The sequence below is a fragment of the Strongylocentrotus purpuratus genome, unplaced genomic scaffold, assembly GCF_000002235.5.
Source record: "Strongylocentrotus purpuratus isolate Spur 01 unplaced genomic scaffold, Spur_5.0 spur5_scaffold_15, whole genome shotgun sequence".
In the NCBI taxonomy this organism is placed as follows: domain Eukaryota; kingdom Metazoa; phylum Echinodermata; class Echinoidea; order Camarodonta; family Strongylocentrotidae; genus Strongylocentrotus; species Strongylocentrotus purpuratus.
The window spans coordinates 7,707,101-7,734,134 of record NW_022145600.1 but is presented as its reverse complement, the minus strand read 5'-3'; the positions used below and the strand labels follow the sequence as shown (position 1 = coordinate 7,734,134).

The 27,034-nt window shown below is 37.8% G+C and overlaps 1 protein-coding gene and 4 non-coding genes across 5 annotated transcripts; 4 read left to right on the top strand and 1 right to left on the bottom strand.

The window, feature by feature from the left end:
- The first annotated feature begins 5,114 nt into the window (after nucleotides 1-5,114).
- On the top strand, nucleotides 5,115-5,196 carry TRNAS-AGA. Its single transcript has one exon. It is a non-coding gene; the product is annotated as a tRNA-Ser (tRNA).
- Nucleotides 5,197-6,404: 1,208 nt separating this feature from the next.
- On the top strand, nucleotides 6,405-6,486 carry TRNAS-AGA. The gene has a single exon. It is a non-coding gene; the product is annotated as a tRNA-Ser (tRNA).
- A 1,587-nt stretch (nucleotides 6,487-8,073) lies between these two features.
- Nucleotides 8,074-8,155, top strand: TRNAS-AGA. The gene has a single exon. It is a non-coding gene; the product is annotated as a tRNA-Ser (tRNA).
- Nucleotides 8,156-8,895: 740 nt separating this feature from the next.
- TRNAS-AGA lies at nucleotides 8,896-8,977 on the top strand. Its single transcript has one exon. It is a non-coding gene; the product is annotated as a tRNA-Ser (tRNA).
- Nucleotides 8,978-15,152: 6,175 nt separating this feature from the next.
- LOC100893603 (DNA N6-methyl adenine demethylase) lies at nucleotides 15,153-24,737 on the bottom strand. The gene is made up of 4 exons (XM_003727657.3): nucleotides 24,369-24,737; nucleotides 18,188-18,819; nucleotides 16,416-16,641; nucleotides 15,153-15,835 (listed from the first exon to the last, which is right to left on the bottom strand). The coding sequence occupies exons 2-4, from the start codon at nucleotides 18,796-18,798 to the stop codon at nucleotides 15,566-15,568; spliced, it is 1,107 nt and encodes a 368-aa protein (XP_003727705.2). The 5' UTR covers nucleotides 18,799-18,819; nucleotides 24,369-24,737; the 3' UTR covers nucleotides 15,153-15,565.
- Between the last annotated feature and the right edge of the window lie 2,297 nt (nucleotides 24,738-27,034).

Genomic DNA, 27,034 nt, shown 5'->3' with positions numbered 1-27,034 from the left:
GTCAATGATTCCCTGTCAGAAATTTGCCCCCATCCTTTCAACGTGTTTTGTTTTTGTTTTTGATAGGGCATGTCGAGTTTTTGATTGAGATGGGTTCATATTAAGTTCCACCGAGGGAGGTTTTCAAATCTTTTGAACATTTTATTCAGTCAAGAAATCGTATCTATCTTTCTATCTACAATTATACATATTTATCTATAACTTTATACATTAGGCTATATCTTTTTGTAATTCCTAGTAATCCCTCCCTCATTCATAAATCATAAATATAATTATTATCCCCATCTCTCCGCCTGCCCCATTCTTTTGCTCATCAAAATAATTATATGCTAGAATAATCGACCTCAAAGAAACAACAACAACAAAAATCATATTTTCTCCTTCTCTCTCTCTCTCTCTCTCTCTCTCTCTCTCTCTCTCTATGTATATAATTATCTACAATGTAAATATCTATACATCTATCTGTCTATCTACCTAATTTGCTCTCTTCGTTGACTGGAAATTTTGAGGAATGAACCTCCGTCAATCAAATAACAGTAAACGGGACAATATTATCTACATCGTGTAGAGCCTGCTAACTTCGCAATATAAGTCAAACTTTCTAGTTTAATGCATTAATATGCACTACATAAAATATCAAAAAGAAAACGCAACCATATCAAACGCATGCTTCAAAGTATTTCATAATGTTATTGTTCTTGTTGTTTGCCGTCACAATAATTTTTCTATTATTTGGTGCATGATCTGATGGATTCTTGCATATAATTAGTGCGGGTTCTGTTTCTGTTTGGGGTTGTAATTTCTTTCTGTTCTTGCTGTGTTTAGTGGCTCAATTTCGTTCATCAAAGAGGAATACCGATCCACAACCTTCTAGTTGTTACATTGCCCTCTTGTTAAGAGGGATGTAAAGCGATTGTTTTTTTCCTTCATGATCTATGTTTCTGATTATTATTGTTTTGAGTAAACTCAACTCAACCGATATGTTCAGAACACATTTCGGGAATTTAATATAGTCCATGGCTTTCTCTGCGTTACGTTTCCCTCTTTCAGGGCGGGGTGTACAGCGATGAGATCCTTCATGATCTGTGTCAAAACTCAAGCAACTCGCGGGCATGTGAAGCTCAACATTGAAGATGGCTCATAATAATATGAACCTATTCTGTTGTATTTGGCCATGTTTCCCAGTATTTTTCTGTTGACCGTACTTTCTTACCGAGGTTCACTGCGTTATTTTAACCAAATATATGCTGAATGTATCTATCATGGCACAAAAGCAGTAGCCAATGGTTGTAGTCATGGCAATATAGGGTAGTTGATTACCTAGACCTGTCGTGGAGTTGATGGGCATCATAGGTCCTGCTCTGTTGTTTTAAGTTCCCTGTAAAATAGTCAAGTAAGAAGAAATAAGTGATTAATTAACATTATACACGTGGCTAAACGGTTCAGTTTTATTTTAATGAATTACTAAATACTGTTTGAATAGTTTACTCTGTCAAGTTAATCTTACAGGTTAAGGCTAAATTATAAGGTGTTCATATTAGATTAGTCCACCCAATCTTATCTTATTTTTGAAATATTCATATTAATATTTCGACTTACAAGAAAAGTTTTAAAAGAAAACAGTTCGATTATTTTTCTTCTGCTTACCATGAAGTTTTCCTCATCTTTATTCCGACATTGCAACAGACGACCTTGATGATACATGTACCATCGATATGATCCTCATCACCGCGTTTATTACGTAGGAATGAACTTGAGATGCATTCCGATATCATTCATGCATTATCTCTCGAGACTCGGCTGTTTTACATCGCTGTGATGCACCCGATTTACAGGGGACGGGGCTGGTGATGATGGCGGCTTGCTCATGCTGCTATTTCACTGTTCAAATAAAATAACAAAAGCAGAGTAGGGATTACGAACTTGTTCATGTTTTCACTTACAGTTTTTGAAAGCTTGCATTGACTACTAGGACGGTGTTTTATGTACATGACTGTGTTAAATAAAGCTATAGTGTATTATTCAATAAAATGAATTTGCATATTTCTCATTTTATTTTAAGATTCAAATATAGAACATTGAGAACGATAATGTATAAATAACGTGCAAAGATCAGCCTATATGGCAGTTCTTAAATTTAAACATGTCAAATCAAATTTTATGATAATATCAATACTGCCGACCACTCTTACATATAAGTTATCTTAATTTAATCAAAGCCATATCACGATCAACAATGAAGGGGGAGAATGCCCACTGGTTCTTTCTTCTCACCAAAAGGAGCTTCTTGGTGATAGTTGTATAAAGTTCATCGCTATCATCCTCGTCCCATTATATTTCCTTCTCCTTTGTCCATTCCTCCTTTGAACGAACCTTAGGGGGAGTCAGATCTCGTATTTCCCCAGTGACTGCTCCATGCTCGTCGACGCTAACCTCCCCCTTATTCTCCGTCTCCTCCTCCTCCTCCTCCTCCTCCTCCTCCTCCTCCTCCTCCTCCTCCTCCTCCTCCTCCTACTTCTCCTCCTCCTCCTTCCCCTACTCCTCCTCCTCCTCCTCCTCCTCCTCCTCCTCCTCCTCCTCCTCCTCCTCCTCCTCCTCTTCATACTACTCCTCCTCCTTCACGGTGTCATAGATGAACTGAGAGACGCTTAAGCTGATGTTGTTGATGAGACGACCCCAGGGATGTAGAATCTGTCTGTGTCTCAGGGCAAGGCCCGTAGCTACGGGGGGGGGGGGGGGGGGGGGAACGTGCCCCCAAAAAAATTCCAAGATCGGTTGAACTTTTTTAGACCCCTCCCCTGCTCAGGGCAACCTAAAAAAGGAAAATTAATTTATATCATCGACTATCATTCTGAAGGTATGATAAAAACATCTTTTAAATCTTTGTTGGCCAAGGGATTTCATAACTGTTTACAAATTATCAGTATAATTACTGATCATCTGTTTAACAACATTCATACTTATTGTGGTGTCTTTTTCAATTCTGCCCTTTTTTGACAAGACACAGTTTATATGTTTTGATTTGTTGTTGTCTTTGCTGTTGTTGTTTTTGTTGTTCTTGTTCACGTTGATAATGCAGTTGTTTGTTTGGTTGTTCGTTCGTTGGTTTGTTCTTTAATTGATGTTATTAGTCGGTCGACGGTCGGTAAGCTGTTTTAATTGATACATTATTTTGTCTTTATTTAATCACCGATAAATACATAATTTCTTCACTAATTCCCTACTTCTCTCGGGCCGTATCAGGACAACTAAACCCCCGGAAAAATCACCCTACCCCCGAGGACAATTACCGCCCCGATCCCAGAACAACCAAGGAAAATTACCGGGGGGCGGTAATTGGCCTCGGGGGTAATTGTCCGGATGGGTAATTCTCCGGGGGTGGTAATTTTCCGGGAGGTAATTGTACTTAGGGGGGGGGGGGGGTAATTATCGTCGTGAGGTAATTTTTCGGGGGTAATTGTCCTTGGGGTGAGCTTTTCGGGGGGGGGGTAATTTTTCGGGGGGTGATTGCCCAGGGGGTAATTGGTATTGGTATTTATTTTCCATATCACAATATTAAAAACAATACAAAGAAAATGCATGTACATAGTAAAATCTAGAACCCACTCAAGCTTATACCAACCTGAGGTTGTGCGATCTTCTGCTTCCTCAGTACCGACAACGGTGCACCCCTAATCGACGTCCATCTCATCCTCATCCTCCCCAATCAAGATATCCTGGACGAGATGGAGCCCGTTCTGGTAGACGCTATCGCAAGTTCTTCGGATGTAGTCCCAGATATCGTATGTGAAGTCAGGATATTTTTCTTGGGGGGCTGATTGAGATTAAATTTGGTATAATAACTTTAATTAAAAATGAATAAAATGATATTTAATAATAAAGTATATCTCTGGCACTTAACATTAATTCATAGGAGATGATTATTGCGTATTTATTGTATAGATTCTCCTTCTTCTTCTCCTTCTTCTTCCCCTTCTTCTTTTTCTCTTTCTTTAGTGTTCTTGTTCTGTTTCTTTTTTCATGTTCGTTTGTATTTCTTTTTCGTTCTTCTACTTCTTCGTCTCCTCCTCCTTCTTCTTCTTCTTCTTCTTCTTCTTCTTCTTCTTCTTCTTCTTCTTCTTCTTCTTCTTCTTCTCTTCTTCTTCTTCTTCTTCTTCTTCTCTTCTTCCTTTCTTCTTCTTCTTCTTCTTCTTCTTCTTCTTCTTCTTCTTCTTCTTCTTCTTCAATTTGTTAGGCATATATGAACAAACCTTTGGGAGTACGATCTTCTGTCTCCTCATGGACGACCACGGCACTCTCCTCGTCGATGTCCATCTCATCCTCATCCACCCCAATAACGATATCCTCGATGAACTGGAGCCCCGCCTGGAAGACGCTATCGCAAGCGTTGCGGATGTAAGCCCAGATACCAAATGTGGAGTCAGGATATATTTCTGGGTGGCCTGAATGAGATAGTAAATTGGAAATAATTGACTGAATGACAGGGAATAATCGCTTTAAACAGAAATGAATAAAATTGTATTTGATCATTAAGTTATACCATTATGAATAGTATATTTTGATATCACTGAACATAAATGTATACATTTTTTTTTAGTTGGTCTTCAATTAACTCTTCAGTTTATTTTATTTTATATTTCACATTAACATTCATTACATAGATCATAAACAATAAGAGAGAAGAATTTAAAAAATATTCTTTCAAAGTTATAAAAAAAAAATACATACAACGATATCAAGCCCTAAAAGTAATAAAAGAGTCGGAATAAAATACAGATATACACTGACATATATTTGCAGTGAAATATGAGGGAATCTAGTAAAAAAAAAATAATTGCTTGTAAATTGTAGATTCCCTTATAAATAAGAGTTAAAGTGCCTGTTAATTATATAATAAATTATACTTTCTTCTATGCAGTAATAAAAGACAATTAGAGGGCATACAATATACATACAAATATAGTTTTGTTGCAGAAAAGAAATCGCAAGAATATAATTGTGGATAGTGAAATATGAACACCACCAACATACAGATCAATATTCTGTTTATTCAGTAGGCTTGCGGGTTCAGCCATAATGAAAGACTCGCCAACGACCATCTGTCGAACACCAAGGTAATCGTGGCCGAGCGGTTAAGGCGATAGACTAGAAATCTATTGGGGTCTCCCCGCGCAGGTTCGAATCCTGCCGATTACGAGAATATTTTTTTCCCTTTTTTTTCTTCTTCTTCTTCCAGTTACAGTGTATAATGAATTACGCTGTATACAGCGATATAAACTGGTGATCAAAATCTTGTGGGGGTGGGCCGTCTAAAAATAAAAACATTTTGTTTGTACACGCTGATGGCATAGTTAAATTCAAGGATATCGTTCAGGCGACCCTTGAAGTTCCATGAAGTTTAAGGATAATTATGACAGTACGGGAATTGCGGGAAAAGGTCAGTTTATAGATTGTAGGCCCCAACTTTTATTAAAAGTGTATGAACAAAAATGATGAAAAGAGTATAAAGAGAGTACAATATATATAATGCGCGTTGTAGGGGGAGGGGGTGCTTACTTTCCAGTTGAATGTTATTTTTTTCATTATTGTATAGATCCTTCTTCTTCTTCTTCTTCTTCAATATTTCATCATAATTATGAACAAACCTTGGGGAGTACGATCTCCTGTCTTCCCACGGACGACCACGGCTCTCTCCCCATCAGTGTCCATTTCATCCTCCTTCCCCATCACGATATCGTCGATGAACTGGAGCCCGGCCTCGTAGATGCCAAAGAATTTGATGTGGATGAAGGTCCAGATCAGAGAGATTACAAAAATGGCTTTAATCTCATCAACGCAAACAACATCATCCAGTAAGGTCGCCTCTTCGTCACTGGTGACGTCATTACCTGACAGTCCGCTAGACAGATAGCTGCTGTTATCTTCTTCTACTTAGGATAATTTTTAAGGTAAATAACACAATATTAAATAATCAGTTTGCACCTATAATATATAGCAGTAACAACAAAACTATTGGAAACAAATAAATATATTAAAATAAAAGATAGATATTAATTAAGCAGAAGAACAAATATACAAACAAACATTACATCCTATTCTACATTACTGTGGTGTCAATGTGCACTAAATATCACTGTTGTCGACACAACAAAAAGATGTTAATGCAACCATTTTGCAATGTCTTTTAAATAATTTTAAAAAACGCTCTTCAGAGGTAGCAATCTACTTTCCTCGATCTTGCTTTTCTGTTATGCAGTAATAAAAGATAATTAGAGGGCAAAATATATGTTTCACTATCCATATATTTGGATAGTGAAACGTAATCACCATCAACAAACAGATTAATATGCTGTTTAATTAGCCATAATGAAGCATGTGCCAACGACCAATTATCCCATATCAAGGTAATCGTGGCCGAGCGGTTAAGGCGATAGACTAGAAATCTATTGGGGTCTCCCCGCGCAGGTTCGAATCCTGCCGATTACGAGATATTTTTTCCTTTTTTTTCCAGTTATAATGAAATAGGCTGTACAGCGGTATAAACTGGTGATCAAAATTTGGAGGGGGTTGGGTGGTTTAAAACTTAAAACATGTTTTTGTTTGTGTAAACGCTGATGCCTTTTAGGCGATCATTGAAGTTCCATGAAGTTTAAAGGTAATACAAAGTTTTTGGTATGGGGTCCGAATTTGGTTCAAATGAATATATTGGAAGCATATGCAATTTTACTATATTCAACGATCGTTGTCGCTGTTGAAATCGAGTCTTAAGTGATGAAATTGTAAAAAATAATAAACTCTTTATGTTGTATATAGCGCTCTCTCAAGATTGATATTAGTTTAGCTTTCAAGCAATGTTTCTTGACTATAATCTACCGATTTGATATTCCCGTTTGGAAATTAAATATCAGAACTGCATATTTTCATTTTCATGGTCGCAGCTACCATGGACATTTAAAATATTTGAAATTTACCGGGGAGCACCGGTAAATTTTTGATTATTCAATTTCTCAAAAGCAGCAATGTTTTAGGGGCTAAATTTTCCAGTGCTTATAAAACATCCACAGGGCATCCAATTTTTAAAATTTTAAAGAATTACTATCCATCCAATTTTCAAAATTTCCCAAAACTTTGCATCACCTTTAAAAATGCGCGTTGAAGGGCCGAGGGGTGCTTACTTTCCAGTTGAATGTTTTTTTTTTTAAATTATCCTTCTTCTTCTTCTTCTTCTTCTTCTTCTTCTTCTTCTTAAATATTTCATCATAATTATGAACGAACCTTGGGAAGTACGATCTCCTTTTTTTCCACGGACGACCAGGGCTCTTTCCTCATCAATGTCCATTTCATCCTCCTTCCCCATCACGATATCGTGGACGAACTGGAGCCCGGCCTTGAAGATGCCATAGAAATTTTCGCTGATGAAGGTCCAAATCAGAGAGATTAAAAACATGACTGTGATGTCATCAACGCAAACACCATCATCCAGTAAGGTCACCTCTTCGTCATTGGTGACGTCATTACCTGATAGCCCGCTAGACAGGTAGCTGCTGTTATCTTCATCTATTTATTTAGGATAATTTTTAGGTAAATAACACACAATGTAGTGAATCAGTTTACACCAACAGTAGAAATGACAAATTTATTGGAAACAAAATGAATTTATTAAAACAATAGATAGATAGAAATTGTGCAGGAAAAAAAATACACAAACAAACATTACATCCTATTCAACTCTACTGCGATATATTATGTCAATGTACAAAATATCACTGTTATCGACACAATAAAAAGAGGACCAATTACATGTAAATGCAACCATTTTGCAATGTCTTTAACAAAAACACTCTTCAGAGGTAGCAATCTACTTTCCTCGATCTTGCTTTTCTGTTATGCAGTAATAAAAGATATTTAGAGGGCATAATAAATGTTTCACTAACCATGTGTTTCACTATCCATAATGTTTCACTATCCATATATTTGGATAGTGAAACGTAAGCACCATCAACATACAGACTAATATCATGTTCAATTAGCCATAATGAGGCAGATGTCAATGACAATCTATCTAATACCAAGGTAATCGTGGCCGAGCGGTTAAGGCGATAGACTAGAAATCTATTGGGGTCTCCCCGCGCAAGTTCGAATCCTGCCGATTACGAGATATTTTTTTCCCAGTCACAGTCAAACCTGCTTTAGTGACCACCTGTCTACAAAGACCACATTTTTTGTTTCCCTTGAAATTGGTTTCTCATTAAAACATGTACATGATTGTACTAAAGGAACCTGTCTACAAAGACCACTTTTGTGATTCACACTGGGCGGTCGCTATAGACAGGTTTGACAGTATTTCCTTACCTTCATTACCTGAGAGTCGGCTAGACAGGTAGCTGCTGTTATCTTCATCTATATTTACGATAATTTTTAGGTAAATAACACACAATTCGATGAATCAGTTTACACCTACAGCAGTAATGACAGCAGTAAGTTATTGGAAGAAAATTAATTTATTTAAATAATAGATGGATAGAAATTAAGCAGAAAACATTACATCCTATTCAACTCTACTGCGATATAATGTCAATGTACACAAAATATCACTGTTGTCGACACAATAACAAGAGGATCAATAAGTTGTTAATGCAACCATTTTGCAAATGTCCTTTAAATAATTAAAAAAAAACGCTCTTCAGAGGTAGCAATCTACTTTCCTCGATCTTGCTTTCTGTTATGCAGTAATAAAAGATAATGGGAGGGCAAAATATATGTTTCACTATCCATAATGTTTCACTATCCATATATTTGGATAGTGAAACGTAAGCACCATCAACAAACAGATTAATATTCTGTTTAATTAGCCATAATGAAGCAGGTGCCAACGACCATCATTTAGATATCAAGGTAATCGTGGCCGAGCGGTTAAGGCGATAGACTAGAAATCTATTGGGGTCTCCCCGCGCAGGTTCGAATCCTGCCGATTACGAGATTTTTGTTTCCATTTTTGTTTCCACTTATAATCAAACCTGCTGTAGTGACCACCACCTGTCTACAAAGTCCACATTTTCTGTTTCCCTTGAAAAAGTTTTCTCCTTCAAACATGTACTAAATAAACCTGTCGACAAATGAAATACGCTGTATATAGCGGTATAAACTGGTGATCAAATTTGTAGGGGGTTGGGCCATTTAAAACTTACCTGATAGTCCGCTGGACGGGTAGCTGCTGTCATCTTCATCTATTTCGGAGAATTTTAAGGTAAATAACACAAAGTCTGATTAATTAATTAGTTTTACACCTACAGTTGTACACAACATGCAGTAACAACAAAAGTATTTAAAACGGAATTTGGAAATTAAGCGAACGAACAAACACACAAACAAAAACCATCATCCTATTCAACGCTACCACAATGTCAATGTACACAATATGTCACTGTTGTCGGCACATTTAAAAGAGGAACAACATGACATGTAAATCCAATTATTTTGCCAAGGTATTTTACATAATAAAGAATTGATCTTCATAACTAGAAATCTGCTTTTTTCGATGTTCCAAATTGCTTTCGTCTTGGTTCCATATTGATAAGGTTGGAGAATATGGATGAATATGACTTTCGAGAAAGTGACGAAAGTGGAAGAGGGGGGGGGGTGTGCGAAAGTGAGAGTATACAATCACTACCTTCAAAGGTGATCTATTGAATAAATGTCTAACTGGAATAAGAGAGAGAGTGAGAGAGAGAGAGAGAGAGAGAGAGAGAGAGAGAGAGAGAGAGAGAGGAGAGAGAGAAAGGTGAAAGTGTGATTATACAATCACTACCCTCAAAGGTGAGTTTTTTATAATTATATCTAACTGATACATACCTTGATAACTAATAATCAAATATAGAAATGATACATGTACTTTGAAAAAATAAATGAAAGCTAAAACAAAACAATAACAAATAAGAAAAGAACCCCCCCCCCCCCCCAATGATATTCAGCTCACCTGTCTGGTACATGGCCTTGACCTTGGTCACATGAAGAAGGTCAAACCTCTTGACCATCACGATCTGGTCACTCTGTGAGCTGCTCTCATCCTCACTGGACTCTTCGATTGCATCCTTGATCTCGATCTCCTCCTCCTCCTCCTCCTTCTTCTGATCAACACTGCAATCATCGTCGGTGTCTTTTCATCAAAGAAGAAACACGAAATAGAATCAACTATCTATGACCATGAGACTATTTAAAAATGTAGTGTAGATATTATATCTTTTGCTCATCAAAATAATTGATAAGCTAGAATAATCGAACTCAAAGAAACAAAAAATATATACTTTCTCTTTCTCTCTCTCTCTCTCTCTCTCTCCCCCCCCCCTCTCTCTCTCTCTCTCTCTCGCTCCCTTAATTATCTCCGCCATTTATCTACATCCTATTTTATCTTTCCTAGTTTTCGCATTCAATTTTTTGTCTTTCTGTCAATGCTATCTCCATATTCTAAACAAACTAAAAGCATAGGATACTGTCAAAAGTTATTTTTTCTAGTCCTCTTTTTTCTTAGTAGAAGTAAGTTATTATTACTATTATTTTCCTCGTCTCTTGAACCGTTTTCCAACAAAATACTTACATTCATCCTCAGAATACACAAGGCCAGGGACTGGGGTCGTATCGTCAGCGTTTGATTCGACATCGGCATCATCACCAACCTCATCCCTGCACTCGATGTCGGATGTCACCGACTCGTCTTCCTTCTCCTCATCGTTGATGTATCGATCTATAAGAGTCAAATCGAAAATTCAATTTCAAATAAGCGTTTTTCCTCTCAAGGTATCTATTTGTCCATCCCTTCGTCATTACTCTTCCCTCTGTATATTTGTGCTTCTCTCCCATCTACTTAAATATTTTTAAAACCTAACCAGCAAGCTTATTTTATTATGTTTTTATCTTATCGTCCAAAATTATACGTTTTACCTCAAAGTGCCTTCGGTTTTCAAAGATACTTGGTAAAACAATAACATGAATCATGAAGAAGTATGTTCAATTTCAGTCACCTATATATTACATTAATAATAATTAATGTATACACGATATTCTACCCCCCCCCCCCCCCGACAAAAGTGTGTTGTTTAAACCAAATATAAGCCTCCAATTTATGTAGACGTTTAGTTAACAGGTAATTTCTGACGATTCTCTTCAAATTGATTACAAAAATGAAGAAAAAATAAAAAGACATGTCCATTGTGCAACTTACGGTAGAACAGAAAACTTTGGGAGGATACCCTTACGTCCTTTGAATAGGACGTAGAGGGCAGCTCGTCCTCGACCTTGCTCTGTGCTGCTGATGGCATCATGGCCTGGTGGCGATCTTGCCCAAGTACAGCAGGGGCAGACCAAGATGTCTGAAGTGCCCATGGCTCGAGGGCAGTGACTGAATGGAGGGAAGCAGCAAATGGCTTGCTGGAGTCATCGACAAGGATGACGCTATCGGTATCGTCGTCACTGTCCATTTCGTCTTCCATCACGTGCATTGCCATAGATTTGGACTATTAGATAAATACCATAAAATGTTATTAATCATGATTATTATAAATCGGGGCTATATTCGATTTATTTGCAATTTATGTTAATGTTGTCTCTCTTTTGCTTGGTCGTCTCTGATAAAAACTTCTGGTAGTCCTTTGATCCCAATGTTTAATGGCGCAGAAAAGAAACAAACAAATAACAAAAATATAAAAATCATCAGGTCTAAACCTTGACGTATCTCATCTACCCCTCACCCCCCCCCCCAATATCTCTCTCTCTCCCTCTCTCTATCTCTCTCTCTCTCTCTCTCTCTTTCTCTCCACCCCTTCTCCCCTCTCTCTCTCTCCCTCTCTCTCCCTTCCTCTCTTCCCGCCCCGCCTTTCTCTGTAGACCTACTTCCTCTCTCTGTCTGTCTCTCTCTCTCTCTCTCTTTACGAAATCAAATTTAAAATTTAATGTTACAAACTACTTTAAAGAAAACCTCTCAAATTCCATTTTTGTCTAAATCACCTTTTTCAGATATAGACTAGTAATAATCGCCGGTCGCATTCGTAATTCTGCTTGATAATTTTTCCAAAACAAAGTACATTTTTTTTGTATGTTGATGTATTAATATGTTTTTTGCTCGACTGTCAAAAAGATACAGATTGAATTCAAACCCTAATCGAAATCGGTAATCAACGGTGTATTAAGAAGAATTACATGTATATTGATAAACATGATAGGGCATGATAGACCCCAGATAGGAAGGAAAGAGGAAGAACTGCTTATTTTCTAGACCATCAAACTGAAGATACGTCAACAATTCTATAAAATTAAAATGGGGAAGATTCTCCCAATATTTGTCCTTACCATCTTGCTCTTGGAGAATAATTTTCTGATTCCTGTCCAACAGTAGGTCTTTGTGGTCTCAGTATGATCTTCAACTTCCCCCTCGAAAGGTAAAGATCGGGGTCTGGACTTAACAGAACCCATTTTGAAAATTAACAAAAGAATTCCGACAGAATTTCCGAAAACAGCTCAAAACTCCTGAATCAAAATATCAAGAAAGAGATATGAACAGAGATTGTCATAAAAACTGTATATTATGGGCAGTTCGTGGTTACCAGAGCTGCGCGCATGCGCATTGTAAACCATGTATCGCGTTTGCATCTACGTCAACAATAGTTAGGATGCGCGCGCAACAAAAGTTTAGAAAGTTTGTCACGTGAAAATCAGAATAGTGCATTAAAGTAAAACAAAATCTGTCTCAATATGGTCTCATGCCTCTTTTTCAATTTTAGCGAATGAATAATTTTACTTTGGCTTTAGCCCAGCTGTCCTAAGGCGCTCAAAGCATTAAAGAAATAAATCTCTACCAGGTACTCTATAATCTACCTTAGTGGAGAATGGTAGTTGGAGAATAATTTCTTGCCAAATGCCGCGAATTGCGAATCACCCCATCCACAGTCCGGTGACATATCCACTAGACCACAAAACCTCACTCATTTTCTCATTCTCTCATTCTCTTTTTATTATCCACATTCCACTCCCTCCCCCTTCTCTCTCTCTCTCTCTCTCTCTGTCCTTCTCCATCCTCCCCCTCTCCCTCACCCTCTCTTCTCCCCTTCTCTCTTTCTCCTGCTTACAATTACCTCTGATCCCTAATCTTCACCCTCGGCTCACCTCACCATTTTCTTCCAAATAGCTCAAATCGATATCACTTTCTAAGGTTAAAAATAATGACTAGGAAGATATCCGCCATTTTGACAAATCGATTCGGATTTCTAACCCCCGACGATATTTACTAGACTGAGCATTGAAGTGAGATAATGGAGTCGAGTATTTATTTGCGGTCAAACCGCTGTAGGTTTCCATCTTAAAGATAAGCATTTTCAGGCGACAGATGACATGGGATGTCTTCAAGGCTCTAGTCGATATCACCTAGCTCTTAATCATGAATGAGATCAGAAGTTTAAGGACTACTTTCTCCCCTCCGATTATCTTCATCATGTTCCCTCGGAAAGTGACCCCTGTATAAACAATATCAAAGCTTCCATGCTTCCTTCCGGTCAGTTTTCTTCAATATTATTGAACACTTCTGATTAATATATTTTACAAAATATATTAAGCGGATATTTTGTGATAAGATTTAAACAAATATATTCTAGGCCTATATTGATATAGCGCACTTTATAAATGTGTAAATGTCCTTATTATTTATAAAAAAATAAATAACCCTCTTGTCACTTTTTTCAAACTTCCACGCAAAATGTGCACCGTCTTCATCTCAAGTATACAACGAATTGTAAAGCAAACGCATATACATTGGCCACTTATCTTCAATGAAATTTAACTCTCAATATCTCGAATACAGTTCAATATCTAATAAATCATAATTATGTTACATGAGAAATCACGGATTTTATTACTGTTTATTGTCATGATGTAACTTCCTCTTTCAACACGGAGGATAAGAGTCACGGCAATCGCAAAAATAAACTGTAACTGTTTTGTTTACTGATTTACTTGACTCTATACATTTCATCGCACATGAATCCATTGCTCCTACCGAATTTGTCACATATTTATTTATACAAATAGAATGATGACGTGAGCGTTTTTACATGAACCAACGTAAACGCTTGCTCGGTTTTATCCTCAGCATTATAATAAACGGTTTTTGAAACATTTGATTGGCAAGAATTTAGTAACTCTGGATCATACTTGTTTGTATGCTTGTATTTTGCTTATCAAACTTGTAAACATGTAATTGTTACGACTTTCTATTCAATGTTTATTTTTTCCGCGGAAAGAAGATGACAGCCCGTTTAACTGATTTTTCGATTTTCTTTCTTCCTCTAATCCTCTATTCCATCTATTCAAATTTTGTATACCTAAAGCGTAATCGTGAGCACTTTGGAAGGTCAATTCAAGGGCAATTTAGAAAATCCAAAACTCTTTCGTTAATTATACAAAAGATATCATATTTGCTGATTACTGGTACAAATATACAGCGTTATAGTAAGGTCCACAACCATAGCGTCTTGGAAGAAATAGTTGTAACAATCATGGAGCTCCAAAGTCCAAACGGTTCCCTCCTATAATAATATCTCTATGGGAGTGAACTTATCGAAGCTCCGTGATATAACTGACCAATCAGAAGCGACCTCCACTGTCGTCACCCTTTGTAAATATATAAGCTCTGGACATGACAAGAGACATTGCCTTTAGCTGTTTGTTTTTTCCTCGAAATTCTTTGCGATCACGAATATTTATAACGAACGGCTCCCAGCCGACGACTTTATCTTATACCGACACCCAGCCCAAGACATGGATGTTTGGATAATCATATTAAACTTTGTAATGGTTTGGTATACCGCAAGTATCCCAACTGATTTTAAGTGACATGATGAAGAATATAACGTTTAAATAATATACTTATCATACATCTTACTTGTCAGATCACATCTAATTCTAGAATAAATATTATTTACAATGTTCGTCAATAAAATATACAAACGTGTATCTACATTTCTCAAAATGTTTGCTGGGGGTGGATAAAATGTGTATGATCACATTTTAAAACGTGGATCATTTCGAATAAATTTCACCTTTGTCGATTTTTCTCTTTTCTATCAATTTCTAAATAGAAACAAAGATATGCAAGGGTTTATGTGATGTACTGATTAAAAAAAAAAATGTCTTCTGCAAAACTTGCGCCTTTGGTATTTTGTTGGTTTATACCTGTGAGGTGTGCCGGAGAGAGGTACTATTCAGGTCACTCCCATTTTGTACCCCCTCCCCTGCAACAAAGAAAGCGCATTTTCCCCCAAAGAAAACATCCTGCAGATTAATAGAGGCAAAGTCTCTGAGCACGTCAACTTCTATTCTTCTAACTAATGAAGACCATCAACCGTTGAAACGCACAACAAAGTCATTTAAAGTCGAATTATCTACTACATGTAGTTCAATTCAGTGAAGAAATAATTGTCTCGCAGGTAGATTTGGATCATGTCCTATATTTCAAAGTCTTGAAACGGCAAACATAACACTTTATAAAATCTCTTTGCACAAAGTTTTCAAAATGACGGCATCACTGCGGCGTAGTGGGTTGGTACTGAGTGCTCTGCTGCATGTAGTCCAACATGAGATCGGCTGTTTGTTGCGGTTGCTGTTGTTGTTGCTGCTGCTGCTGTTGTTGCTGAAGCAAATGTTGCTGCGACTGGTGGTGATGTTGCTGTAGAGGTTGCAAGGATGTTGTGTACGAGTCGATGGAGCCGGTGCCTACCATGCCGCCGTTGGTTGCCGGGTCGTGGGCCATCTCCATCCCGGGCTGAACACCGCTGTAGTCGTGCATCTTTGCCTGTGATACGCAAGACAAAACAGGAGGAGTTAATGGGCTATAACATCAATACAATAATGGTTATGCGCAACATTCTAAAAGGCTTTTGATTTCCAAATATACAACTATATACGATTTAACAAAATTGTCTCTTCTCCTGAAAATTAAACGAGGCTCGGTGATGTAAACTGATGACGGAGCGATACCCTTCAAAGTAACGAATCTTTAATAAAGATAAATTTATTTGGGATAGTGATGATTTGAAATTGGAGAATCTTAAGGATAAAAAACTCCATCATCTTTGGATGAATAAACACTCCATTCGGATTCCTAAACTCAGCTTGGAGGTTGATGTATTCATTTTCTACATTTACCTCGCTTAAAATTCAATAAAAATTTGAGGGGGGGTTCAGCCCCCAGTCCAAACTCTGGGACCGCTACTGGATCTGGTATATTTTGATGGCGCATATAATGAAATGAGCATTTTGCCAAGCATTTCTTTCAAATATAGTGCGACCTAAAAAATAAAAATGTCTCAGATGCCAACAGATATAATTGATTCTCCCCCCCAAAAAACAAAAAGACAAAAATGTGTGGGTACCTTTTCGCGTGCCCAGATGAACCCTCTGGCCCTCGCCCAGTGGTAGTACGCCCCTCCAGTCGTCGGCAGCCGTGTCGTCATCGTCAGTGTCTCTTCGAGATCGTTGATGTACTCGATGGCGAAGCGGAGTGCCTGGATCTTGGACATCTTCTTGCCCGGCTGTTTGCGATGGGCTAGCTTGATGCGAAGAGTCTCGAAAGCGTTGTTCATGTCACGCATGCGCGACCTGGATTGGTGGGATCAATAGCGAGAGAAAGAGAGGAAATAATGATGAGATTTTTATTCTCAATTTGATATCATATATTTATAGACCTACTAACAGTCTATCACCTTTTAAATTTGAAAACTGTATGAATAACACAGTGGCGTCGGTTCGTTTTCACAATCATCCTTTTCATCATCACGTGACGGCCGACTCTGCAACGCCATTCACTTATTTCCACCGAGATCTGAGGCTTATGTATCTCAACATTAATGTTATTCTGTTGTGAGACATGGCAGCCTCTTAAAGATGGGGTGGGAAAGTATTGATCAAAGATTCTTGCAACACCAAAGTACACATATTATTCCAAACTCATTAGCACAACGCTCTAGCCCCCACCCCACCCCCGAGAATTCGTCGTCCCTGACATATCTCGGTAAGGAGATCGCAAAGTCTCTCGAAAAAATTAACCTATATAGGCAATTTCAATAGTCTTGTCGATCACGATTTTTGTGGGAGCTACAATAGGATATTGTTCTTCGCCCTCGAGATGATACCTGCGACTGTGTTTTATCAACCTATGTTAAATCATTGGCATAACTGACATTAATATAATACATATGTTGTTTCATTTTTCAGGAATATTAAATCTATACGTTTCTACTTTGCTTCCACATAAATAATACTAAATCCAGTCGCAAATAACGCATTACAAAATATATTGATTATTCGGTAATAATTTGACGTTAAAAGTAATAAACAATATTATATTCCACTAAGAATCTTGTTTTACGATTGGTCACGATTTTTGTGATATATGGTACATGGACTCCATCTATGAAACTTTTTTACCGTCAAAATTTGAACTGTCTCGTTATAACAACTAAATCGCGACATCCTTGTTCCATGTCGACGATTAAGATCTATCACGAGGGGGCTACCATCTAATTAGGCACGAGTTTCAAATTGATGGCCAATGAAGAGCATTGCTGAGGCGAGATAACGCTGAAGTGCTTCCATTAAAAGATTGTGCCGATATGAGGGGAGGGGAAGAGAGGAGGGGGAAGAGAGGAGGGGGAGGGGTTCTCAATACACTTTATATATAGTTTTTAATTTCTATTAATTTTGGCGCAGCTTGAACATTAAGAGGAAAGGTTTATGAAGAACGAAGGCTATTTGGAGTTGCAGTTGTAGTTGTTGTTGTAGTTATTGTTGTTGTTGTTGTTGTTGAAAGAGGAATCTATTTAGGTTTATACTATCTTGCAATAGTCTATTCCTCTCTTTCTCTCTCTCTCTCTCTCCCTCTCTCTCTCTCTCTCTCTCTCTCTCCATACCACCTCTTTTCCTCTCTCTCTACTTCTCTGCTTTCTATGTAATCCGCTCAACTACAGTGTTGTATTTCATTGTTCCTTGTATAATACCCTCAATTAACTGTCTTCTTATTTTATACCAGAATTATATGATGTTGTTAAAGAATTAAAAAATAAAACAATAAATCAGGAGATTGATGTAACACAAAAATTGGCGTAACAATATGAAACATATATGACAATCTTATCATATCAAATACCTCTCTCTGTCGCTGGCAGTCTTCCGCTGTAGCAATTCCCGTGTTTTCTCCTCCTCCGAAGCGAATTCGTCGGGGCTCCCGAGGGCGATGCAACCTGTCTCGTTGCGCTCGCTTCCCGAGATGCCTTCACCTTCCGAAGCAGACGACGAAGCGAGCATCCCGGAAATATTATGGCCTGTATTTCCCGCCATTGGGTCGTGCAGAGAGACGATGCCGCCGTGAGAGTACGAGTGGTGTTGGAGATCGTGATGCTGGCCGATAGAGGCGGCTGACGACGAGCTGAGCTGCCGGTGGTGACGATGCTGCTGTTGTTGGTGTTGATAACCATGACAGTTCTCGTATTGCATCTGTTGCTGTTGCTGATGGTGATGGTGGTGGAGGTGGTCGTTAGAATACTGTTGCTGATGGTGAAGTGGCTGCTGTTGTTGTTGCTGCGTGTGAGGAGGGCTTGTGTCGTCTGCAGAGCATAGTTGAGAGTTGACGCCAGGAGTTGTAGGACATTCTGACTCTGAAAGACCGTTCAACTGGTCTTCATCGAGAGGACTTTGTTGTAAAACGACATCATCATCATGCTCCTGCTTTAGCAACAGTGTGTCCTCCATGGTAATCATATAGGTCCAGTTTGATCAAAACTGAAGAAAAGAAAAGAGAAAAACCATTTTTAGTGTCAGACAAACGGAGAAGTCTCACGTCTCATACAGTTTCATTATTCCTTTTCCATGTCGTCGCTTGAATTAAGACAAATATAATTATACTTAAAATCCTTTGACTTCATTTAGTATATAAAACCATCATACCCCCTTAAAAATACAAACGCGTACATTTCATTGAATTACATACACCCCCAAAAAATAAACTGTAAAAGAAACAAAGAAAGTGCAACATGACCAGGAAAGAGATATTGAACAGGGACGCATTGGTTGATGAATTTTGCTTATTTGATAATAATTCAGGCTGTATGGCAACATCGCTTTGAGAATCTTTAAAAATTAAAGTTGTGTAAATGGTGATGTCGATTTGAACCATAAAGATGATGGTGGTCGGATTAGATGATGATGATGGGTGTGGTCTTTTTCTCCCTCTCTCTCTGTCTCTCTCTCTGTCTCTCTCTCTGTCTCTTTCCCTCCATCAAAATCATTCTCTCGTGCCGTCTGTTCACGTTTATGATTCGCTCTCCCTTATTTTCATTTTCCCCCTTTCCATCCTCATCTTGTTCTCTTACTTTAAACCAAAATTAACAAACTAAGCAACTGAATAACATGAAATTACCTTGTCGCAGAGGTGTTTAACACATGGATCCCAAGTAAAAGAAAATCTACAAACTGAACCGTTGTATCCTCATGCAATAGGCCTAACTGACGACGGCAAAGAAATTGGTTTATAATGACGTTCTACCATGATATCTCCTCAAGCAATTTTTAATTTCTGGATTACCTATCCACGCATCATCTGATCATCAGTCTCATCCTGCAGAAAGTATCCATCACCCCGCCACCCTCTTATGGTTTTCATTCGCACAACGTAAACGTAGCGTGTAATTCCCGCCAAATTTGTTTCTTTCCCTTTATTTCTAATTTTTCTCATCACTTCTCTCTTTCTTTCTTTCTCTCTGACCTTGATTTTTAGCTCGGAGGGAAATTCGAAGGGATACGAGGAGCGGAGAAGCATCGCGGGCCAATCGCTGAAACTTGAAAAAGAGAGCGCGCTTCACCTCGGCAAATTATACGGCGATTAGAAGGCAAAAACGCCCTACATTGCCCGCGGTCAAAATCATATTTTTGCGAGGAATGTCTGCTCGCCCTTGAGGCCGGATTCAAAGTCACTGCACTATTTTATTCGACCGATTGCGTTAGCTATACTAGGGAACACCACAGTGCGTTCTGTTTTCTTATATTAATGATTTGTATTGTTTATTAGATCCAGAATGTTACTTTTATATTTTCAAATTTGAACTTTCTAATTAAATTGTAGATAGTTTAATGAACGATCTTGTTCTTGCGGCCGGGGGCTGGATGGTTGAATGATTCGGATGTAATGGGATTATTGAATTCAGTTGTAGATAAAGTTTTTAAAATGTTCAACCTGTACCCCTAGTTTTATCATGAAACTATAAGAGGCTTTTAAGTTGAAAAGGGACATAGTCTGATCAATGTCGGGTCTAGTAAATATCACCCCCCCCCCCGAAAAAAAAAGGTTGTATTACAGGCCAGCAAGACTAAAGTTTTGCTTCAATGGAAAGTCGGCTCGAGAACTTTATCGGTCTCACGTGCCGTTATTCTCCTTGGTTGTCGGTTTCATGGGCTGAAGACGATGTTGGATAACCTTTTTGTGCCGACTTCTGTTCGGGATGTATTTCGTTAATTGTACAGGATTAAGGTTAATATGTTGTAATTGCATTCAAGTTTTAGGTTTACATGGATTAGGGTAAAAGGTATAGGGTACAGGTGTTTGGTCAAAAGTTGTATGAAATTTTATAGCTGCGGAGAAATTTTTGCCGGAGTAACCGAATATTGATTTTGTAGAATGTATTAAAATATCTGTCTTTGATATACAGAAATACAAATGGAAAAGATAACGAGATGAAAAATGTAATGATTATACATGTATTCCTATAAACATCACACTTTCGCTGGAGAAAGGTGCATGTTGGGTTTAGAACTTTAAAAATATGTTTATCAAAATGTATGATTTATGTTTTGAACAGCCCTGTGATGAAGTAAAACTTTATACCTTTTTTTTTCTTCTCACGGAGGTGGAGTTTCTCAATCAAGGAAACACAACTTTAAAGAGCAAATGCGATTCGACTTCAACCAATAGAATCGCATGGTAACGAGTTGCTTGCTATTAATCAATTCATTTTTGCAACATCCCATTATTATGTGGATGACTGGTTGCGGTCTCATTTTGCCATTAGCCTACTTGACACCGCTTTCATTTTCTATCCCCCATCCCCCCCCCCCCAACAAAATAGATGAAATATGCTTCAAAACCATGGATACAACATTAATGAAAAGAAAGGTTAATAATAGATACTTTGTGGCTTTGTGGCCAAAGGCTATCGAGAGCGTGCGCGGGGGGGGGGGGGGGGGGGGGGCTGCACCCCGAGATTTGTTAATTTAATTTTAACTAGTAGCAATAGTCGGGCACCAATAACCTTACAGTTTATGTTTCGTTTCGTCAATTATATTCTATGACAACATTATACTTTGACACTGTGTCAACATTTTAGAATTTAAAAATTGATATTCGGCCAAGCATCCGCACCCCGGCCCGCCCCTCGAAATCATGCCCGTTCGCCTTTGTTTGTGACCCTCAATTTCATCGTAGTAGGTCCATGTTTTCATGCAGTCAATTATAACATGCAGTAATTATGCACCCTGCTCTAATTTAGCTTGCACGAATTCCGACTTCAGTTCCCGCTTCAGTTACCTACGATGAAATCATGGATTCGTATCGCACCCATTTATTTTGTTTATTTCACTTTGGGAGCTCGACATCAGATAGTATTTCCATTATCGTTTATCCTCCTTTAGTTTGTTATTAGACTCGATAACATCCATTGCGTAATCTGTATAGCGGTTAATTGTGTAAAGAGAATTCGATTTCATTAACGGTATAGTCTGTCAACACAGGCTTTTATTTTCACGTTTAGACTCGATTGACACACCCCATTTTTTATTTTTAATGAATAGAGACATGAAGAGAATATTTTTAACCTCTCTCGAGACAGACATTTAAAAATATTTTAAAAACAAGGGATAATTGACCGTCCGCGAGTATTGGATGAAATGCTTGTGTGACTATTCAAACTTTACTTATCTTTGCATTATCAAGTTGAATTCTGAAAATCGAACGACTCTCTTTCGAATTGTTCCATTTTCACTATTTAATCTTAGTATTCTTTTTTCCTACAACTTATGAAACAGGATAAACACTGGAAGTGTGAGTGCCTTTTTGGTGATTGGAGTATATACTTCAATAGAAATGCTAACGAACATTGCTGCCCCCCTTCTTTAATGTAACCCATATCGTTTTAGACGCGAAATAACTATCCGTCATTTGCGTTGATTCATATATAAATCTTTATGTTCAAAAGACTGCTTATTGATTAATAATCAATCTTAATTAAGTCTTAATTTGGAACGTGCTTTTATCTCCCCTTTTGTCTTTGTAGTTCCCTCTCTCTCTTTCTCTTTATCCCTCTCGTTCCCTTTCATTGTATTTTTTTCTCGGAATGATTTTCTCATAGCTCTTTTATCATTTCATTTTACCAAATAGATTCCACTGTCCCCTTCGCCCTCTAGACCTATAGCTCCTGTACGCTAAAGTATCCAAACATGTGAGAAATCAACCATTTAAGGCTTTTGCAAGGCATACAAGTCATATTTCTTGTGGATTTCGATGGATTTCTGCTTTTTTTGTATATTTTTGTATTTTGTATTTTGTATTTTGTATTTTTGTATTTTTTTTTTTTGGGGGGGGTTATGGTTTGTTTTCACTTCTGCTTTTACGAGTCCTTCTATTTTCCCCTTTTCTGTCTCTTCGGGAAATACACCAAAATAGTGATTCCCGAGAATCGTTCTCACCCCTGAATAGGGTGTGAAACGTCCCCCCCCCCCCCCCAAGCGCCTTTGTCCAATCATTGGTCGCTTAAAAAGCCGAATGTTTAAAGATAAAGTTGAGTTCTGTTCATACGATTGCTTTTATCGAAAGACACCGTGTGGAAGCAATAGGATAAGGTTGATCATGAAGCTTTCTGTGAGGTTTTGGAATCATCAAAATGATAGGAAATATGCCCAGTTTTGCTGCAGGTCACAAACACGGTAGACAACAAATGAATGTGTATACGGGACTACACAAACATACAGCCTGAAAGTTGCAGTCGACAACCTTTAGTTTAGCTTTTACCTGTCATAATTATATCGAATATGAAGGCATTTGAAAAGCCAAAACTTGCTTCTTTTTTTCTTTCTTTACTTTTACTTTTACTTTCTTTCATACGTGACACGCTATTCGCGCCCTATACTCCCCCCCCCCCCCCCTTTCCCGGCTGCTATCGACTCAAGCATTCATGCTTATGATAGTTGGCCTCTGCATTTATCTTGATTATTTTACTTACCTCCATACTTTCAAGTTTCCAATTATATATAATGTGTGTGTGTATTTAAGTTGTCACTTTTTATGTAAATCAATCATAATATGTAGTATGTACCATTATTGTTATTTGAATGTTTTATATTTGATTTATCAATAAATGCATTATTCTGCTTTACAAAAAATCCTTTTGAGGGGACATTTTTCCTGCGACGCTCTTCCACACTAACATTAAAAAAATGAAAAAGTTCACAAATTATATTTCACCTTTCCCAGAACTCAACCTTCTCTTTAAGCTAGCAATTTCCTAATTACCAAACAGACGAGGGGCTCATAGCTAGTCGATGATGACAGTAAGATAAGATGTGAGATAAAACGTCGAATTAGGGAGGCACGCGAGAGTGGAAAGCGACAAGGACGATTGGTTTATTTGGTAGGCGGTAGGTCTAAAGGAATGAGATAGACCATCTTTAGACCCACCTCGCTGGTCTAGTCCGAGTGATTGGCCTCACCTGCGATAGAAAAACCATCTTATCAGGTCCTTTGTCTCCTCTTATCATTCCAAAAATTGCAGCTTTCATGATCTTTTTATTATTCTTACCACACCAAGACATATGCAGCATGATAATTTCGTTTCCCGCAAATATATTTCTATACCACTCATACCTACATGTGTTAATTATGTATTTCCAAGATGTTTAGTATTTTAAAAAAAAAATATTCGATTGAGTTCAATCTGAACGGGAAGCAATACAATTGCAAAGTAAGACCATTGACCAAGGTTAGACAAAGTATTAAATGAGGGTTAAACATTAGAATTGTGCACTATCAGAAAGCGTATTACAAAACAGTGTACCACAGATACCGGTGCGGTGTCATAATTATATAAAATAACATATATTTATTATCATCAGTATTTACTGAGGCTAATATAACATCCGACTAATGACTAAGGATATAGAGGAATAAAAAGAATCAGAATGTATTAAAGATGTTTCATCATACCAATATGGAGGTATATTTAAAAAAAACTGACTGAACTTTGGTAATAAAACATAACGGTCGGTGCTACAATAATCACACTTACTTCTCAAGATCAAGGTCACTCCCTCTGCTGACAACGGCGAAGCTGTCTTTAGACTTTAGCTATTTACTGCAGACGACGCGACGATTGAAGAAGTTTGTGTTCGATACGTAGTGTTCGATGACTTTCCGTTGATCTTGGCTCAGTCTGTTTCCTTTTCTCCCCTGTTAGAACTTTTCAGAAGCAGTCATAAATTCTTGAACGGTGATTTCAATAACTGAGAAGAAGTTCTCAGGTTGGTTATTGTCAATGTTGTGTTAAAATAGGCATATCCACCAGCACTCTCATCCTCCTGCATCACAATTCGATTGAAGTCCAGGAAGAAACTATTTTCCGCCAGGTAAAAACCCAAGATGCGTTTGGATATTCCAACACGAGAGATGTTATGTAACGCCGATTGTGATGACTTTGGTCAGACAGGACCAAGAAAGAGAAACTTAAACCACGCCCAACTCCACTTTCTTTAAACCAATGAGATGCCACAATGAGGATGATTGGCGTACAAAGTGACGCCGTGTCGCGGAAGGAGATATCTTTCGCACATTGAGTAGCCAAGATGAGGACACTCGGATATATAATTTTGTTTCGCCCCCTATACAGAAAGGTAATCATTTTTTTCAGAATTTCGAAGTGATACCAACTGGCATCATCACCATCGCGACCAATGATTACATCCTCCTCACCATCAACTTAATCGTCATCATTGTCTTCTTTCTCATCGTCATCACCATAGTTACGCATCATCATCATAATATCCTCAATCTCCTCCTTCTCTCCTCCCCTCCTCCTCCTCATCCCCTACCTCCTCCTCCCCTACCTCCTCCTCCGCCTTCTCCTTTCCCCCTCCTCCTCTATCCTCCTCCTTCTCCTACGATTTGGGGGTTGGAGTAGAATGAAAGATTAGTAGAACGAGTATAAAATCTCATTTCCTTGTATCATCATTGGTATTATTTCCTCATTTAAAAAAAATGAAATATCCCAAACTCCACAAAAGTAATCAAACTGCCTTTGTTTGGAATTAGAAGGGCCTTAATCCGCGTTAAAAGGGGGTCTGTTCGATATAATATAAGGACCGCTATTTATAAAAGACCGCTATTCATTTTAGTCACGCGTTATGGTTAGCGGTCCTTATGAATAATGGTCCTTATAAATAGCGGTCCTTATGGATAGCGAGCTTGACCCTTTAAAAGATACGAATTGACTCCTTGTTGGCTCTAAATGGGAGTCAAATGAATAATGGTGCGGAAATACAAATGTTAACGAGATACATAATCTTTAATCAACTGGACCACGCCAGAAACCCATCTCACCGCTCTCGTCAGGTGAGGAGGAGGAGGAAGAGGGAGGAGGGGAGGAGGGGAGGAGGGGGGGGGGGGGGGGGGTGATCGATTGGTAGGAGAGGTAAAGGGTTCGGCCGCGGGCTAATCTCACTCTCAAATCTCATTGTGTAATGTAGTGTGAGGGTACCGAGCGAGAGATGATAGTCCCCCAGGCGGCCCGCTATAAATTGATAGCTGAGGAGCGTGGTCTTCCTGCTAGCCACGAAGATGATTCCGTATCTTTTTGCATCATATAATATTCGTGTCTGGAGACCCGAATCGACTGTCCCTATCCCGCAATCACCATGCCCTTCAAGTTCAAGACCACAAATCTCTATTTTTGTTTTTGTTTTGTTTGTTAGTTCTGTAGCTTAGATATTTTTAAAATATATTTTTAATGAAATGATATTGGCCTACAATATTATGTCGACATGAACCACATTTTATGTGTGTTGAAACTTAGGGACATATATATATATATATATATATATATATTAGGGACAAGTATAAAAATACATGAATTAACTTTAGAATGGAGACCTGAATACGATTTATTATCATGAGTATAATTACGCAAAATTGAATTTGAAGGATGGGAGAAAAGTTCATAATCGCAAAAACTTTTCAAAAAAAAATCAACTTCAAACAGTTTTAGAAGCCTTTTTATACGTCATCTACTAAAATGTTCGAATGTGATATAATGTCATGATCCAAGTATGGCTTCTTATATTGCATTACAATAGAATATTATAATTTCTCTTGCGTTGATTCCTTAAAAGTTTTTGTGATCGTGTTTTTAGAATTACTAGAGTAGAAATGTGAGATCAATACCCAATTAAATTTGCTGGAACATCCTCTCTCTTAGGCCAATGGTTGAATAAAATGAAATTATAAGTTTTGTTAAAACTAAAACTGAAACATCAGACAAAAATGAAATTATAAAGTGAATGCATAGGCGAAAATGAAAAAGTACTTACTTAAAAGTACTCAGTTATTTATTTATTAATTAATTAATTTATTTATTCATTCATTTGTTCATTTATTGTTATTTAAATTATTAATTTAGCATTTGAATTTGTGGCAGTTCTAAATCATTGTAAATGCCAAGCAACGATTCGAGAAAAGTACTCGTCCCCTCTCTATATCGCATATAACTCAATAATCTTAGGCTATACGCCTATTTATCTTGGGGCATTTTAGTAACTGCTGTTCGCGTCTTGCATCATAACTTCATTTCCTTCTCCGCGATTAGCAAATAATGCATTTAGGTTCCTCTTAGTTCTAACTAATGCGAAAATAATGCTGAATTATCGATGTATTTCCTTTATATTGCAAGGTTTTTCACAATAC